The 18,590-nt window shown below is 35.5% G+C and overlaps 1 protein-coding gene across 17 annotated transcripts in view; it reads left to right on the plus strand.

Annotated features, from left to right (window-relative positions):
- KIAA1328 (KIAA1328 ortholog) overlaps window positions 1-18,590 on the plus strand; it is a 342,578-nt gene that overhangs the window by 53,972 nt on the left and 270,016 nt on the right. For 16 of the 17 annotated variants that reach the window (XM_001497549.6, XM_005612850.4, XM_014727689.3 and 13 more), the window contains one exon: window positions 2,610-2,725. In XM_001497549.6, coding sequence (XP_001497599.4) covers window positions 2,610-2,725 — 116 coding nt within the window. Of the gene's footprint in view, window positions 1-2,609; window positions 3,584-18,590 lie in introns of all 17 variants that reach the window. The other variant, XM_070220985.1, reaches the window with a different exon arrangement.

Below are 18,590 nucleotides of genomic sequence, written 5' to 3' on the forward strand. Positions count from 1 at the left end.
TAATTTAATATTAAGGTAAACTTGGCAATCTAATTTTTTGTTACTGTTTTTATGGCCCTGGAGCATTACTTGTTTTTTTTGTTTGGTTTTTTGGGTATTTTTGGTGAGGAAGATTGGCCTTGAGCTAACGTCTATGCCCATCTTCCTGTACTTTGTATGTGGGATGGCACCACAGCATGCCTTGGTGAGCAGTGTGTAGGTCCACGCCTGGAATCCAAACCCTTGAACTCTGGGCCACCAAAGTAGAGTGCACAAACTTAACCACTATGCCACTGGGCCTGCCCCTGCTTGTTGAAGAAACAAATCTTTGAGCCATTCCTCATATTTATATGGCTTTTATGAATGAGATTGAAACTATAGAGAACCATTGTTAGGTTCCTGTTGAATACCTCATAATTGAATAAGGTTACTGTGATTATTTTTCCCTATGGTAGGAAATTTTCGGTAAATATTTTTTAATAAGTACATGAACATAAATGTTCTCTTATCTACTTATGGATTTTCCTCTTCAGTCTTGTCTTTAAGATTTTATCAATCTAAATGGAGAGATTTTGCTGCATATTTTTTCACCTCAACAGTGTTTATTCTCTCCTTAAAATATGTATATAGCATCACCTATTTATCTTTATTTTATGCACAATCCTACAGGTTTATCACTTCCTTTGTCCTGCATTATTTATCCTCATGCTAAATTTTGTATCTTTGCACTTTTTAATATTTCTCTTATTATCTACTACTTCCCTTATCCTGTGGCTATAGCTTTTATCTAGATTATAATGTTATATACCATGTACCCTGAGCAAATGTTTGATAACTTCTTTCTTGTTTCTTTACAAATGCTCTCCATATTTATAAAGGACATATACAGTATCAGGATATTTATAGTATAGTGAAGGAAATCATAGGACTTCAGCTGGGAAGAATTTTTAAAATTGTCTAGTCTAGGCTTTCTTCTTTACAAGTGAGAGTAATGACGCCCAGAGAAATAAGCACACTTTGCCAAAGTCTCCAAGTGTACTTGTCTTCTGATTTACAGTTTGGAGGTTTTACTTGATCTGGAACAGTTTCTTGACAAAGATGTTTCAGAAGCTTTTTGATAGATCAAAGAGGAGCAATTTGGATGGTAGAAATAATAAATAGTACAAATACTTGACAATTTTAGAAAAACTTATAGGCAATGGGGAATTACTCTGAAAGATGTTAGTGCAAATGTGCTTGAGAGAAATAACAAGAAAAGGGAAGGCATTGTAAAGAGATGACAACAGGAGACAGGGTAACCTGACACTAGAGTATAAATCCTCTTAAGATATATATATTTGTTCTTTGTTTATTGTCTGAATTGCTTGTAATTGTATCCGGTTTAGAGATTATCCTCTTAGAAAGAAGAACCTGAGTCCCGTTCATAGGCCTATTAGTATGCTAAACATAAATAATAGAGATTGGGGAAATGATTTGAATGTCATGATGAGCAAGAAGAAATCAACCTATTTTTTGAACACTACTGTGTACCGTGCACTTTCACACAAATTATTTCCAAGACAAGGTACAATCAACTCTTAAACATTCAAAATTCTAATTTTTATTCTGTTATCTCATTGATTTCAATATCTCCACCAGAAGGCTAGCAGCAAACGAAAGGCTATGGAGTTCATGTTATTCAGAAATTGCTCTGGGAGAGTAGGCATCTGGGGGGAAGTAAATTTAGGAGAGCAGAGGAAAGGTTTGGTTTCCCTGTGGGTTTCACTTCACATATCTTGGTGTGATCTTGTAGCATAAATGTGTTGTACTCTCCTTGGAGAAATAAGCACCAGTAACAGAGAAACTTAGGGCTAATATCTCAGCACAGAATTAACATGAAAATTAGGCTTGTCATTTCAAGATAAGTTTTAATGTTATTGTTTAGTATTTTGTTGTTTGTTGTTTTTTTCCCTCTCTGCTCTTGTCAGAAACCACCCCATTTTGGTAGGATTGAGTTGGAATACTTTTCAAAGTTAAATGTTAAAGGTACTGATGTTTTTGGTCAGTGTTTTTAAATTTATCATCATTTTTGGGCTAAGAATAAATATAGTGCAAAGCTTTTTTTGTGTTAATGCCGTCTTTTTATCCCAGTTCAGTTATTTATATGCTACTGAGGAATAAAGGGTATCAGTACTGGGAAAAAGAATAAAATTGTCTATGTATATTTAGTGAAATGTTTGTGAGATATATATATGTTGTCAATTTCATTGGCAGGATTTAAATAAAAGTGTGAAAAAGATCTAAATAAAAATAAATTGTGCCTATTTTGATATTGAAGAAATGAAACCTATGTTTTAAAAATTGGATATTTTTGTGTCCTGGATTATAATTGGGAACCTATGTTCTGTGGAGGATTTTCCATATTTAAGATGCTTCTGAAGATTGGAAACATTCTTGATGTAAAGATCACATGCATAGTTTATTATAAAGGTGTGGAAGAAAGGTTAATAAAAAAAAACAGAACATACAGTATTTCCGAAGAAATCAGCACGCCTCTGGAAGAAATCTAGTTTTGGTAAACTGCAGCTGTAGGCACATATTTTATTTTATTCTCATAGGCATTTTCTTTTTCATTTTTTTATTTCTTTCAGAGTAAGTGAGGAAAAGGAAGTGACAGAAGAACGACTCAAAGCTGAGCAGGAATCATTTGAGAAGAAGATCAGGCAGTTGGAAGAACAGAATGAACTGATCATCAAAGAAAGGGAAGATATCCTTTTTGAAAGTCCTCTTTTTTAATGTGCACAAAGTTTGACTCTTTCATGAAGAAAATTTAAACTCCAGAGAAATAATTGCTCTAATTTATAACAGGGAGTAAATCTGCATGGGCTGCCATTTCTAGGCAATCAGAATGACACTTAACAGCATGTGCAGTTGCTTCCTTTTGCTTGATACGGCCATCCAGCTGTTCTGCTGCTGCTGTTATCCTGCGGAGCACATATTTGTCAACTAAAAAAGACAATAAGAAATTTGGGCATGAAAATGTGGTGTTGGAACTTTATTAAATTCTGTTCCACAACTGTAATTGAGCCTGAAACCTCTTTGTAGTTGGTATTCTTTCTAGCTAAAGCTTTGACTGTCCTAAGGAATTCTACTCTAAAATCATAAAAATAAAAAAACCCATCATAATTTGTAAATGTTGTAATAGCTAAGTGTTTACGCTGCAGCATAAAACCATCAAACTATTTTCATGAGGAGAAAACTACTAGGTTTAGTACTAGAGGGGGTGTGTGTGAATATATATATTACATTATTTGTAAGAAAGTAAAATAAAAACTAGTGTTTTAACTTAAGAGTTGTAGTTTAAGGGATATGTGAGGTAAAATAAGTGTATTTCTGGCATTTCTTTTGAATGGGTAGAATTACCTATCTTGGAGTATTTTTTGCAGTGCTGTTGATATAAAAGAGAAGTGACTATCTCTAAAGTTAGAGTGATGTATCGGCCAGCTAAACTAGTGTGTGAATGCTTGAAGGAGTCATTGTCCTTATTGTCAGTACCATCATTAACTTGATTGTTATTAATTATTTCAAAGGTTGTTCAAGTGTCAAAGATGATCATATATTGACAGTAAGTATACCTTTGTCAATACCAGGGAAATGGAAGCATAAAGATAAATTAATTAGCTTCAAAAAAAGCACAAGAAAGTAACTTGTGAATATAACAATATGAAAAATGAGTTCTGAACTTTTGTTTTTCAAACTGGTCGTACACAGTTGGAAATTAATATCATCAGAATTCTCAAACTTGACTTGCTGAGTAGAACATTCATAAGGCTTATTGGCCCACAATTGTAAAGGAGAACTTTTTCAATTTTTTTTTTTTTCTATATCTTTTTAACCTTTCAATAATCATCTTGTGCCTTCTCTTTTCTTTGCCCTCATTGACTTTATTATCCTGGGTTTGTGACTCTCAGGCTAGACTCTTGGGATTTTCTTCCTGCTGCTTTTCTCTTAAGGTTAAAGTAGTGCTGTTTAGTCAGAATTCACAACCATCTAGGCTCAGCCAGTTTTGGTCTTTCACTTCTTACATGGAGTAGTGACTGGGGACCCTAACACTTTGTAGAAAAGGTAGATTAAGAACGCTTTTGGGGCCGCTGGCCCGGTGGCACAGCAGTTAAATGCACACGTTCTGCTTCAGCGGCCCGGGGTTCACTGGTTCAGATCCCAGGTGTGGACATGGCACCGCATGGCACACCATGCTGTGGTAGGTGTCCCACATATAAAGTAGAGGAAGATGGGCACAGATGTTAGCTCAGGGCCAGTCTTCCTCAGCAAAAAGAGGAGGATTGGCAGCAGTTAGCTCAGGGCTAATCTTCCTCAAAAAAAAAAAAATGAATGCTTTTATTTGCAACAAGAATTTGCTTTACAGGGTCTGTTTTTCATCTCTGGAGATAAGTGCTCTCTGACATTGGTTCAGTGGCTTAAAGTTTTCAGTGCTGACATCTCTACAATTCTCTCAGCTTTTTCTGATAGTTGCAAAATTCCAGGTGAAAAATGGTTGCTCCAATTCCAGGTATCGTATTTGCATTAAAGCAGGAAGAAAGGGGGAGGAAGAGGTCCTGGCAGTTGTGATTCCTCCTCCTTTTTTAAAAAAAACATAAAATCTTTCTCAAAGCACCCCCCCCCCCCCCGCCATGTTTCATAAGATATTTATTGTCCTGAACTTTATTACATGGCCATGCTAAGCTTCAGGAGAGGCTGAGAAGGTGAGCATTTGGTGTGTCCAACTTATATAGTGGAAGGCAGCATGGGAGAAGGGGATTGGGAATGAAGTCAGCCTCCAACTCTGTCTTTTAGCAGAAGTAGGGGAATAGAATCCACTTTAATATAGGGGAGAGGAGGTGATACCTTGACCTTCCAGAGACATAAAAATAAGTGTTAGGTCTGGTGGAATTGGGGTGAGTTGAGGAAATAAAGTGAGAGAGGGAAATAGCAGACAATTTAGAAAGCCTGGCCACAATTAGATTGGGTTTGTTTATCTGGTGATATGCTTAACAAAAATGTGTTGCTATCTGTAAAAGTAGAATCTAATTTCGGATATTTAACACTCTTAAGGTCAAGATTAATTGTATTTAGTGCTGAAGCAGTCTAAATTCAGTATGGATATGAATGATTTCTTCTCTCAGGCTAAATATTAAGCTACCCTAGATAATTGTACTGACACAATTTTTCCTGTTTTCCCCATGACTTAGCCCAGGGCTCAGCAGACTACTGCCGTGGGCCAAATCCAGTAGAGTGCTGGCTAAATCCAGCCACGCCCGATCATTTATGTACTGGCTGTGGCTGCTTTTGTACTGCAGCTACAAGTTGAATAGTTGCAAGAAAGACGCTGTGGCCTGCATAGCCTAAAATATGTACTATCTGACCCTCTAGAGAAAAAGTTTGCTCACCTCTGATCTATTTTATAAGCGTAAAGGAAAAGGCATATAAATCAAGTCAGAGACTTAGACACGTGGTCTACATACTACATATAGTAATGAAAGTCTCTGACTTGAGCACTTATTATTATTGTGATGAAGATTGGAGTCAATGTTAGACCATTATCAAAAATTGAAATGGTTTCATTAATTAGTTTAAGATTTTTTGAATCACCAAATATAGGTGGTATTTGTGGAACTTGTCAAAGAAGGAAGAAAGGAAGATATGATTAAAAAACAGAGCCATCCATGGTTTTTGCTCCAAGTAGATTGCTCAGGTACAAATCCCCTTTACCAGCATAAACCTGTCAAAGGTTAATATAGATGATTTTACAGTACATAAAGTTCTACAAAACTTAGAAACATAAAACAAGGTTATAATTTAAAACAATATAATTTTAACTACAGATACATTTACCTATCATACATTAATGATTCAGACTCTTTCATATACATGAAAACATAATTTCAGATCATTTTTAAAGTCTCTTTCTTTGTGAGGAACTATATGAATTCTGGTTTTTGACATTTTAAAGATGTGTTATACTAAATTTAGGGGGGTTTTGTTTTAAAAGTTCTAATAACTTGATTCGTTGATCACTATACAAACGCATACCAGTCCCTTAATGAAAAAGAGAAGAGATATTGTGCATGTTTTCATTTGGATCAGGCTTTTGAAAGATTTGTTGTTACAATAAATAGAGAATATGTTATTATTACATAAAAATTCTTGATAATTTTTAGTTTGGAAAAGAAAGCTTATTTCCTGAGAACTTAACTGTGTAAATGAATATGCCGTTTATAAAGTCAAGCAGTCTGATGAACCTAGTAGATTTTTGTCTAGCTAAATGAATTGAAAGGAGAGATAAATCTGAAACTTAGAGGGAACTACGTCCAAGAGGAATAATTCCTAAACATGTTAGCATGTAACAGTATAAGACACAGAAGATGTAGCCATTAGAAAAGTCGATTAATATTCGAGCTAATTGTATTTCCAGAGCATATGCCTCAGGTCATGATGCTATCTGAAGCTTACAGAAGGGAAGTAAACTCTGATGTTTACTGACTTCACTGTTTTAGCTAGCACAGCAAGAGAGGTGACAGTGAAGAAACCACAAAGGGCTATAGCTTGAAATCCTGTTTTAGCTTTGACCAGCTATCTGATTTTGGGAAAGCTACTGAACTTCTCTGAGTCTCTTTTCTCATCTATAATATATGGATAGCTAATAATGCCTTCTTTGCAGGCCTGTTGCAATTGATAGTTTCTTTACATTATGTTTGAAAAGAACCTAACAGTGTCTTGTACTTAGTAGGCATTGAAAAAATACAGCAATTCTCATTATTACTAAATTAATATAGATGAGGGATGAGATGACTAGACCCTCTGTTTCTCCTGTCTGTGCCTCTCTTCACTGGGGTTTTGATGGTTTTCATTAGGCTATGCAAGTGCTTAGGTGTTTAGAGGCACAGTAGGAAAGGGAAATTGATCTCTTCTCTGCCTTGTCTTCTAATTTCTGTGAAAGAGGAAACCTCTTTGTGCCACCTGTACCTGTTGCATGCTGACTGGAGAGGAAACTAAGTCTTACTTTCCTCTCCCAGAAACCAGACTGACAGAGATGTTTGTGTTTTTTTCTCCTTCTGGTCCTTTTCCATTATCTCTCTGACTGGAACCTAGTAAATCAAAGAGGTTTAGAGGTGCTTAGCTGAGATCCTTGAGCCCATTGTATGAGTGGTCATTTTAGAAACCTTGCTCTAGGAAGAAAGAATTTTAAAGGAAATAACCTTAACCTTTTGAGGACTGTTTTAGAATGAGCCAAAGGTTTTAGTATGTCTGTGGCGAAAATATACTAGAGAAAATTCACAAGAATTTCATCTAATTATGTAAAAGAATTCATTAGTTGAAATAACAGTAATACTTCAGAGGTATTCAAAACTTTCTGTTTAACTATACATCTCTGCTTCAGGAGCCAGACTACCATGATCCATTAGACTTTTACTAAAGATAGCAACCATACTGCAGGAAGCTCTGTCATAGATTTGGGTGGGGTGGTGTTGGGTAGGGAGGGTTGGGAAGGATAGTAAAAATAAGTTTCATGAGAAAGGAAATAAGTTTCAAAAGAAAATTCAATCTCTCCCTTCTAGTTAATCTTTTTGGCCTTTCCTAAGAGAAGGCAGGAGATTTTGTAGTCGTGGAAATAGTTCTGGGAGAATTAAAGATCTGAAAATCTTAAAATGAAGAGGGCTATAGACAAAGGAGATGGTGTTTTGGTGTCTGGCAGTGTGATATACTAATATAGCAAGTATGTATGTTTCCAAACACGTTATCAACTTTGATGAATCTTGGCCTTTTTGTTTTGAATAAATATTGGGCTTTTGTTTTTTGTTTACAAATTTAATTCTATAGTGATAGAATATATTCTGTGTACTTGGATAAAGTCAATTTATTCCACTTAACAAGCCCTAGACAATATTGTTTTATTAATCTAATACTTATCTTTAACACCGTAGAAGTTGTACTCTTTGAGTCCATTTTTGTTTGTTTGTTTTGTGATGCTGTATAACTTTAGCAGGTTTTGGACCATTATTATTGTGTATTGTCCTGGAGTGTCATTTTAAATCACAATAACAGGTTTAGTAACTCTTTCCATTTGTATTACAGAGAAATAAGCATGTTTAAGGAAAGAACTGATTGTTACTAGTTTTGTTGTTGCCTAAACTGTTCTTAAAGATTCTTTTGTTCTCTTAAAAATATTTAGATATTAATGCAAAACACAGGGAGGAATTGATGATAAATGTTTGCAGAAAGTAAAAAGGATTATAAAATTTTATCCATATCCTTAATTTCATTCCAGTAAGCCTTGAGGGGTTAAATTACTCTGTGATAGTGAGTTATATTTACACTTTACTTTTCTGGAACTCATCCAAGAATAAGAATAGAGAGAAGTACTCCTCAATGGCTCTGATCCCCTATTTTTGCACTTTTCTTATATGAGAGTTCCTGAGGCTGTAATATGGATAATAATAAACATTATCTGGTGACTAGTTTATAAGTCCATTGAGATTAAAGACAGAAAACTAGAAGTAGAGAATGGAGCTACAGTGAGAAGGTTGAAGCTAACTGGGGAGTTGACAGGGAAACTTAAAAACCACATAAGAACTGAAAATGTACAGCAGTCTAGAACGCTGCCCACATAGATTTATCCCAAGACCATCATTTATTAAATGCAGTACAGTAGTTAACATTCATAATGATGGTTCTGAGGCATCAAAATAATGCTAAATTGTTTTTATCCCTGTTACTTTTTAGTACTTCTAGTACTTGTATTAGTAAGACATCTTACGTTTGTATATTGGTTTTCTATTTACAGAGCACTTTCACTTATGCTTTTTAATCTTCACGATAACCTGGTTAAATTAGATGAGGCAGATACTCTTGTCATCATTTTACAGATAAAGATATAGGTCTGAAGAGGTAAGTGTAACAGCCCCTTGCAGAGTTGAGTGAAATCTTTTGACACCAGGTGTTTTTCCATTATACCAAATTATTTCTGCAGCAGTGAATGATACAAATAAGCCTTACATTTCTAGCCTGATTTATTGTAAAGCACAATTTTATGAAAATTTTAATGTATCTTACTGTGCTTTTTATACAACGTTGGTTAAACAATTTTTTGGTACTGAAAAGAATATAACCTGAGTTATTCAGAAATCTAGACATGTAGAATGTTCATGAGATTTTCTTCTATTTTGGCATTTCTATTCAGTCACCACGTCTTTATGCTTTTCCTTCTGAAACATTATTCTGAGCCCATTTTCTTTTGCTATTTTCCTGGACACTTTACTGCATTCCTACATTACTGTATAGTATCCTTTTGTCCCTTTCCCCATTCTCACCAACTATTTTTTGATTGACTTCATTCCATCACTGTTGCCAGATTAATCTTTCTTAAGGACTGTTTTTATGACATCACTTTATTACATCCAAATCGCTTTTTAATACCTTTCCTTGGCTTCTATGGCCTAAAATATCAAACGCATATTCTTAACTCATAGTCAAGCGCTCTGTTACTGATATCACATAATATATGTGACCTTCATTTTAATGACTCTCTTGTATGGTCCCTACATACTAGGTAGGAAAGACGCATTGGTTTTTCCTACTTATTACAGTTTATTTCTATTTCTTTGTCATTGTTCCTTTTACTAGTTTTCTTCTTCAAGACTTCTTTAAGACGTATTCTCTGATAATTTTTTTTTTTTCAGTATTTGGCTCTTAGAATTCTTCAAACATTTTCACCTGTACTAACTGCCCTAACTTGTGTATTTTATGGTTCTTTGGGCAGCTGTGGTGTTTTTGTGACAGTATTGGATTTTGAATAAGAAAGCGTATGTCAGGGTCTTGGATCAGCTGCTTTATACCTTTATGACTTTATACAAGTCATCGAATGCAGGAGCATTTCTGTGGCATTTTAGAAGAAAAAGCTGATTTGCAGTGGCTTTAGACTTGAGTAGTGGTGAGAAAGTGAAGGCTGTGAAGAAGAGGAGATATTGTCTCGCCAAAGGGGCATCTATATTTGAAGGAATGTTTTTTGGTTTGTTTTAAGGCTGTAAGAGAATTTTGAGTATATTTATATGTTGAAACAAATGTGCCAGCAAACGATTAGGATCTGCTTTCCGTCCTGGGGTACCTTTTCTGATATTCAGGTTTTGCTCTGTGGAAATGAGACAAGTCTTAAAGAAATTCTGATGAATTTATCTGACTGCTAAACTTACATGCTTTGGAGTATTGAGATATGAGATTGTTCTTGGCTCTCTATTCTGCGCTTAGCAAGATTCATTTATTTGCGTATGTATGTGTTATTTTAGTATTTGCTATAGACTGAGTTGTGTCCCTCCAAAATTCATATGTTGAAGCCCTAACCACCCCCCTGCAAAGTGACTGTATCTGTAGATAGGGTTTTTAGGAGGTGATTAAGGTTAAATGGTGTCATAAGATGGGGCCCTAATCCCATAGCATGGTGACCATATAAGAAGAGATCTCTCTCTCCCCTTCCTTCGCACTCCCCACCATGTGAGAACACAGCAAGAAGGTGGCCATCTGAAAGTCAGGAAGAAAGCTCTCACCAGAAACCAAACCCTATGGGACCTCAGTGTTGGACTTTCCAGCCTCCAGAACTGTGAGAAAATAAATTTCTATTGTTTAAGCCACCCAATCTATGGTATTTTGTCATGGAAGCCAAAGCAGATTTAGACAGTATTTAACATATACTTAGTTCTTTGGTATTTTTATTCTAAGCATAAGGTAAAAAGGCCTTTCAGTGTATCTGTAGAAAGGTAGTGTTTCTAAACATTAGTGTGTTTTCAAATATCATTCTCTGAATATTTTCCCTTATTTTTATTCTCCTTGTTGGGTGTTAATGCACTTTGAAGGATAATTTTTAGAATATTATTTCATATTATTTTTTTGATGAGATTAGCTTCTAGGGATTTCTCTGCCTTTTTGTCTGAGATCCTTTTAATATCTGTGGTATACCCACTTTATAATAAAACAAATAGTTTTATTTTTCAGGTTTGATTTTGATAGTCTTCTGATTTCCTTGGCTTACTGAAGGCTTCACATATAGAGACTGGGAACTCTCAAAGAGGAGCTTTTGTGTTGCTTTATAGTGAGTGACAGTAGGATTCAAATAGGTGTGGATTGGGCCTTCTAAAATGGCCCTAGTGGCTAAGGGATTCATTTGTTTTTGATGCCCCTGTAGAAGTATCTCAGCAGGGGGCCAGCCCTGTGGCCAAGTGCTTCAGTTCACTCATTCTACTCTGGCGGCCCCGGGTTCGCCAGTTTGGATCCTGGGTGCAGACCTGTGCACAGCTTATTAGGCCATGCTGTGGCGGCATCCCACGTAGAAGAACTAGAATGACTTACAACTAGGATATACAACTATATACTCGGGCTTTGGGGAGGGAAAAAAAACAGCAGGGGAAGATTGGCAACAGATCTTAGCTCAGGGCCAGTCTTCCTCACCAAAAAAGCATAAAAAAAGCTGTATAAAAAAAAATTCCTAAAAAAAAATAACCTCAGCAGACTGAAATTCAAAGAAATTGATTTTTTACATCTCTGTTTAATTAAAAAATTTTTTTCAGTGATAGTTCTGCAGTGGGTAAACAGTATTAAATCTGTTTGGCATCATTTAAAATTACTTTGGAAAGTTTCAACAGTTCTTGCATGAAGAAATAGACTTTCAGTAAATCAATTTCATAATTATTGCTCAGGAGAGTTCATTATTCTGTTTAGCCTTTTACATTACTGATCTTCTTTAAAGGACTATTCTGATGTAATTTCTTCAGCTAAATATGTTTGCCATACCACAGCTTGTAATTGCTTTAGATTTGAAGAATATAATGAATGACTTTATTATTAATCAGTAGCAAATTTGATTTAGTGTTCTTAACCTTAGTATGGCTTTCACCTGTGAGTTCTTAACTGATTCAGATGGTAATATTCTCACTTCAGTTAGCATCTTACACAATAACATTTCCTTTTTTATTTTTACAGTTGTGCCCAAGATTTACATTTCCAAGCTCTGTAATTTTTTAGAAGTAGTAATTTTAATCATGTAACAAACAGAAGTTAACAATATCTGAAGTGGATCTCTGCATAGATAAAATGATAAGAATTGTCACCTTCTCCCAATTTTATTCTCTTCTGTCAATACAAAAATCCTAGGCTATTGAGCTGTTTTCCTGAATCTTCAAGCTCGTGAAGAGCAGAGCCAAATGGAGAAAGAGTCCTTCCTATTGCAACAGTGTTAAGCAGTCCTTGAATTTCTAAGTAAATGTAGCCTAGGAAATCCAGATATCGAAAGATAATACTGTGTTCCACGTGGTCAGTTTTTCAAATAGTTGTCATGATGTGTGTGTTTTATTTTTTTGGCCATACTTTTATGACCTTTTTCCATACAAAAGCTGATAAACACAGGAAAAGCAGCAAGAGGCAAAGGAGAAAATAAGAAAGAGATGAAACCAACAGAAAAAGAAAGTTAGATATAGTAATTGCCCTAATGAGAAATTTGCACTAGAGAAAGCTTGGCAGTAGGGAAGAGAGCCTATGATCTGGCGGCAGAAGAGAATAGTTATTTGTTGAGTATAGGGAAAAGTTGCCAAATAGCAAAGTTGCCTCTCTCATTTGTAACCCCAAGGGATCAGTGTAAAAGCCAGAGTAAAAGCACCAGGACTAGTTAAGCAGTCTAGAGGGAGTGAGAGGAAGGTTTAGTATGGTAAGTGTAATCATTTAGAGATATCACAGCGTTTATAATGATATTCTTCATATAGCATTATATAGTAATTTGAAATGGCGGAGAAGTGCTTCATGCTGCTAAGGCAGCTTTTTTATCCTTATTAAATCAAAAACCCCAATTATATGAAAAGTCTTTTTGTAAACTTTTAATTAATTAGAAATTGGATGTCTCAAATATGACTTATCTCCATGTGTGAAATGACAAGAAGACTGTAGTGTTTTGGAAAGAGTACTAGAATCATAAAACTTGAAATGTTGACTTAGTTTTGCCTTTAAACTAGTTGTATGACCGTTGATAAATGATGTCTGCAAGTCTTAATTTCATCATATGTAACAGGTTAATAGTATCTGAACTATTACCACAAAGGTGATAAAATAAGATAAAATATGTAAATTTTCTTAAAAACTATAAAGTTCTATAAAAATTTAAGGTCTACAAAAATGTTTTCCTGCCCTAAAAACATTTTCAGTATACAAAATGGATATGAAGATATAGTTGATAAATCTTTCAAATATTATCTTTTATTTCAGATGCTATCTTTTATTTGAAGAGTTTTTTGGGGTTTTGTGGGGTTTTTTGCCTTTAGAGTCTCCATTCAGATTTCTGTTGCCCAAATAGGTTTCTAGTTTTGTTTTGTTTTTGAGGAAGATCGGCCCTGAGCTAATATCTGCTGCCAATCCTCCTCTTTTTGCTGAGGAAGACTAGCCCTGAGCTAACATCCATGCCCATCTTTCTCCACTTTATATGTGGGACGCCTGCCACAGCATGGCTTGCCAAGCGGTGCCATGTCTGCACCCGGGATCCAAACTGGCAAACCCCGGGTCACCAAAGTGGAACGTGCGAACTTAACTGCTGTGCCACCAGGCCAGCCCCCTCTAGTTTTTGAAAAGACACTGTAGTTTTTGAAGGAAAATGCTTTTTGATTATGTGAGGGAACAGGCTTTTAAATTTTTTAAAGCAGTTTTAAGAAAGCTTGTTGCTAAGATAAATCAGGTACAAATTGCTAAGCAATCTCAGCGTCATATGCTGCTCTGACAAGGCGTGGACGAGATCTTAAGGAAAACCTACTTAACGATGTTTTATAAATCTGTGTCAGGATTAAGCTTCTTTGTACAAGAAATGCCAAAGTAAAGTAATCCTAACAAGATATATGTTTATTTCCTTTTCATGTAAAAGATATCTGAGTTTTGGCAGTTTGAGGCAGGTATGATGACTCCGTAGATTTTAGGGAGCCGCTTTTTATCTCGGCTTTCTAAGCTTCAGCCATTACGTGCACGTTCTAGTCTGCAGGAAGGAGTCTATTCATTTTGAAAACTTTGTTCTCAATTTAATTTAAGTTTCAATTTTCACTTGTTGGGTTTAGAAATATAGTCAGTTTTTGCATATTGATTTTGTATCTTTTGACCTTGCTAAATTCTCGCTTGTTAGTATTAATAGTTGTTTTACAGATATCTTAGGATTTTATCTGCAAACAATTATGGCATCAGCAAATAAAAACAATTTTAGTTCTTTATTTCTAGTCTTTATGCCTTTTATTTCTTTTTCTTACCTTATTGCATTACCTCCAGTTAGGTATTGAAAAGAAGTGATGAGCAAGAACATTCTTGTCTTGTTACATATCTTAGGGGGAAATACATATTTCACCCTTAAGGTTGGTGTTAGCTACAGGTTCTTGATAGGTACCTTTTATCACACTGAGGAATTTCTGTTTTATTCCTAGTTTCCTAAGAGATTGTTTTGTTTGTTGTTTTTAGTTGTGAATGAGCACTGATTATGCATAGTACTTGACATTCTCTCATATGTTTATTTATTGTCTATTTCCTTCAGATCATTTCTGTCTTAATACATTGAGAATCTAGTACAGTACCTGCTACTCAGTATGTACTCAAAAAATGCCCATTACATGAATGAATTGTTAAACCTGAGTTGTTTGATCAGACTCCAGAGAAAACTTGCACTTTACTGCTGGAGCTGCACGATCCTAGTGCTCTGCTACCACCTGGTGATGGAGGATCTAAATTGCAGTGCAAGCTTCTTGAGAGCTGAATGAACAAGCATACAAGAGCTACAGCTGCAAATGATTGGACTGATGTGACAGTTATAATTTCAAAATAAACATACACTCATTGTGTATAACAAGACTGTGTCTGAGATTTAGCAAGTATTTTTCACATTTAGTAGGTGCTAAAGTGTTTTCTGTTTTCCTGGATGCTGGAAAAGGATGAAAGATCAGTTTAATTACATATGTTAAAGAAACAAATTGTGAAAGTTGACACAAGTGGAGTGAGAGCAAAGACATTTCTGTATTTGCATTCCTGCTCCATCAGCATTTCCTTGCTGTTAGGTGCTGGCTAAACTTGAATTTTAAACAACAAAGATTTTCCAGGTTCTTAATCTCTTTTACTAAATATTTAATATATCTCAAGAAATCCATCTTGTGGCCAAGAAGGAAATTTTAGGTTTGTTCTTAAAAATTCAATCCTTTAGTTTTGTAGAATTCACTGAGGCATAAATGTAGAACTAAGGGGGATTTATCTGTTATGTCAGGCAGCATCTTGGAATGAAACCATCTATCCTCTATACTGGTATGATTACCCCTGTGTATTTTCATTTCTTAGCCTCTCTTTAAAAAAATGGACCATGTGTGGCTGGCCTGGTTTGTAGTGGTTAAGTTCGTGTGCTCTGCTTCAGTGGCCTGGGGTTTGCAGGTTTGGATCCCGGGCACAGACTTATGCACCACTCATCAAGCCATGCTGAGGTGGCATCCCACACACAAAAAAAATAGAGAAAGATGGGCACAGATGTTAGCTCAGGGCCAATCTTCCTCACCAAAAAAAGAAAAGAAAAGAAAAGAAAGGACCATGTGCCACATATATGTTAATAAAAAATTTTAAAAATGTAATTCAAATATTAAAAATTTCTTATTGATGTTAAATGGCCAATCTTGTAAAATACTGATATTTTTACATAAAGGTTAGCCCTTCTTATGATCAAAATACCCTAGGGTGATGGTATTGGGAGTACTGTTTTAGTAATAAAGATTATAGTGTGGATAAGTTCCCTACAAGGCCCCATGATGGTAATACCCCTAGATTTTGTCTTTAAAGAAAACTGCTGAGAGGCAATAATTTTTTTTTTGTATGTGTCCCATTTTCATTAATGCATGGTAATTGATGGAGTTGCAGTGACTTGTAGCAGTAATGAGTTCTAAACATAATAATGCACTCTTTTCTAATAAGTGAGCACTGCTGGGGTTTAAAAGCATACTAAATCAGTTGCTTTAGTATGAATTTATTAGTTTTTTTCAGCATTAGCTTTAATAGTAGTTATTTACATAAGCGTACATCCCATTAACCGCCATCAGGGCTGGAAAACATGCTGAACTGTTCATATTTTCATATAATTATTGAACATAATGGTTTCATTTGCATTTCTAAACAGTGATGTTTCTGTCAGCCTTGGAAATAGTGTCTTTACGCAGTCCCTATTTCACATCCACTTATTTGACATCGTTAAATTTTATGCTAATGTGCTTCCCTAGAATATCATCAGTAGGACAGATGCTTGTGCTTTAATATACAAATCAGGGATGCTTTTCCATCCCCCGAATGGCAAAGGAAATTTTAAAAATCTGCGCTTTTAGATATAAAGTCTGTCTCCATATAAATAAGTTTATGAAATAAAACTTCCAGGGTTAAATGTTATAATCTGGTTTTCTCTTCAAAATATTTCATTAGGAATAGCTATCTACCTGACTAGGGTTAGTTTTCTTGTCTTAAATGAGGAGATGAGTCTTAGTAAAGATCTGGTTGCTTATGAATATTTAGAATTCTGCTTCTGAAATGTTGTTCTTGAGATGCATGCTTTTCAGTGCCTTTGACTATATCAGGCCACAGTGTTAGTTCTGAAAGTATTCTCTATGTTTTTGTTCCTTTGGTGTCTTAAGCTGGATTGTAATACCTCATGGTGGAGGCTGTTATGTTAATGCTCTTGGGCATCTATGCTATTTGTATGCATTAGAAAATGTTCACTGTGAAAAATGAGTCACTTGGTGGGGGAGGGGTGCAGGATGGGAGGCCAAGAGCAAGTCAACGAGGCAGCAGAATTAATATGGAAGGACAGGTTTTGTGGAAAAACTCCTTGGCTTTTGGATATCTATATGTACTGTCAGCTTTTGTTTCTTCAGCATTGGTGGATGCTTTTGTGAATGCTGTCAATCAGATGGCTGGAAAATTTTAAACAGAGCAACCATCTAAAGAATTGTTTTGTGAGTTGATTCAGGTTTTTTGGTGCCCACTACGAAGACACTAGCACTTTTTGGTCTTTTGGGGCTCCTTCTTTTCTTGTGTTCTGTTAGCTCAGGGCAGCATTTTACTGTTGACTTTTAGTGGACCTGCATTCCAAAGCTGACTCTGCAAAGTTCAAAATGCAAGGTTAGCAGTCTGACAAGAGAGAGTAAGAAAGCAGCCTTAAGAGGAGTTCTTGCCCCAAGTTACTTGCTAAAAATTTATTAGAACTGATATAGCATAAAACTGATACACCATAAAAGGATTATTTGCATAGAAATGTTATTTGGCTTAACAGGTCAAGAGGCAAGTGAAATTTTTGCAAGAATTTCTGTTCTTTGGGGAATTGCCAGGGAAGAAATATGGTAAGGATTGTGAAGAAACTACTGTAGAGGTGAAGTTCCATAGCTATTCATTTTACCCCAGCCTTTTCATAAATTTTCTATGTTATCTCTTAAAATAGTCTGAGATTGGTACTTCTCACAGTGATAGGATCTTCTTAAGTATCATAGTGAAAACATTGGTCATGCCCTTCTATCAAGGGAAAATGTAGCCTTCATTATTGCCAGATAGACATTGTGTGTAAAACATTTTAAAGTTCTGAAAGTACAGCCTCACTTGTTATTAGCAAGGCAATATTTTCAGCTGTTTATAAAGTTATTTGTGATTATATTCTTCAACAAAATTTTTTTTTGTGGGGTGTGCTTTCCCACAAAACTAGAGAAACACATTCTGTGTCACCAAAAAAATATGACTTATCTTTTTCCTCCCTGTGCACATTTCTTCCTTTTCTGGAAAGAAGTTTAATATTGAAATAAAAATTTCATCTGCCAGTTCAGTTTTAAAGTACCATGATATTTAATCCGACAACTTGCCCTTGAATATTTCTGTTGCTGTAGAACTTTACTACCTTCAAGGCAGCAAAGGAGGTGTGTTTTAAGTGCTATGGTTTCCAAGCCCTGACTTCACAGGATGAAAGAATCCTAAATTTTGCTTTAGGACAGTTTCTTTGTAGGTTTCTTGTAAAGTTAAAAATTTGAGATACAGTCAAGTACTTTCCATAAAGTTCTAGCCAGTTGGGAGGACATTGCCTGCTTGGTTATACTTATTTTCTCTTTTATGGCTGGGGGAACACAATTACCACTTCCCTTTTAGCGATGATGAAAGTGCTTAGAAATAAACCTCGAGCACCGTGAGGTGTCAGAACACCACCTGTCTGCAAAGCCGCAGGGACTCTGGTACCCACTGTGTTGCACCTGTTCGAGGAAACTTTGATTTAGGGTATTTGACTTTCACTACATAGACTTTCTGTATTTTCCCATTGTTAACTAGGACGGTAATTGCTCTTAGAATTCTCTAGCCTCTGGAAATATTTACAACTATGTATCTGTTCATCTTTTCTCGGCTCTGTGACTAGTGCTAGTATTTGAGGAAATAGGAGGAGCCAAGAGAATACTTGTTAATTAATGCCTTATTTGATTAAAAATTTTTAACCTAATTTTAAATACAGTGCATGTACATTGTGGAATATTTTGGAATAATACAGAATATTGCTTCATTCTTGAAATCATCAGTGT

Source organism: Equus caballus, chromosome 8 (assembly GCF_041296265.1).
Source record: "Equus caballus isolate H_3958 breed thoroughbred chromosome 8, TB-T2T, whole genome shotgun sequence".
NCBI classification, from domain to species: domain Eukaryota; kingdom Metazoa; phylum Chordata; class Mammalia; order Perissodactyla; family Equidae; genus Equus; species Equus caballus.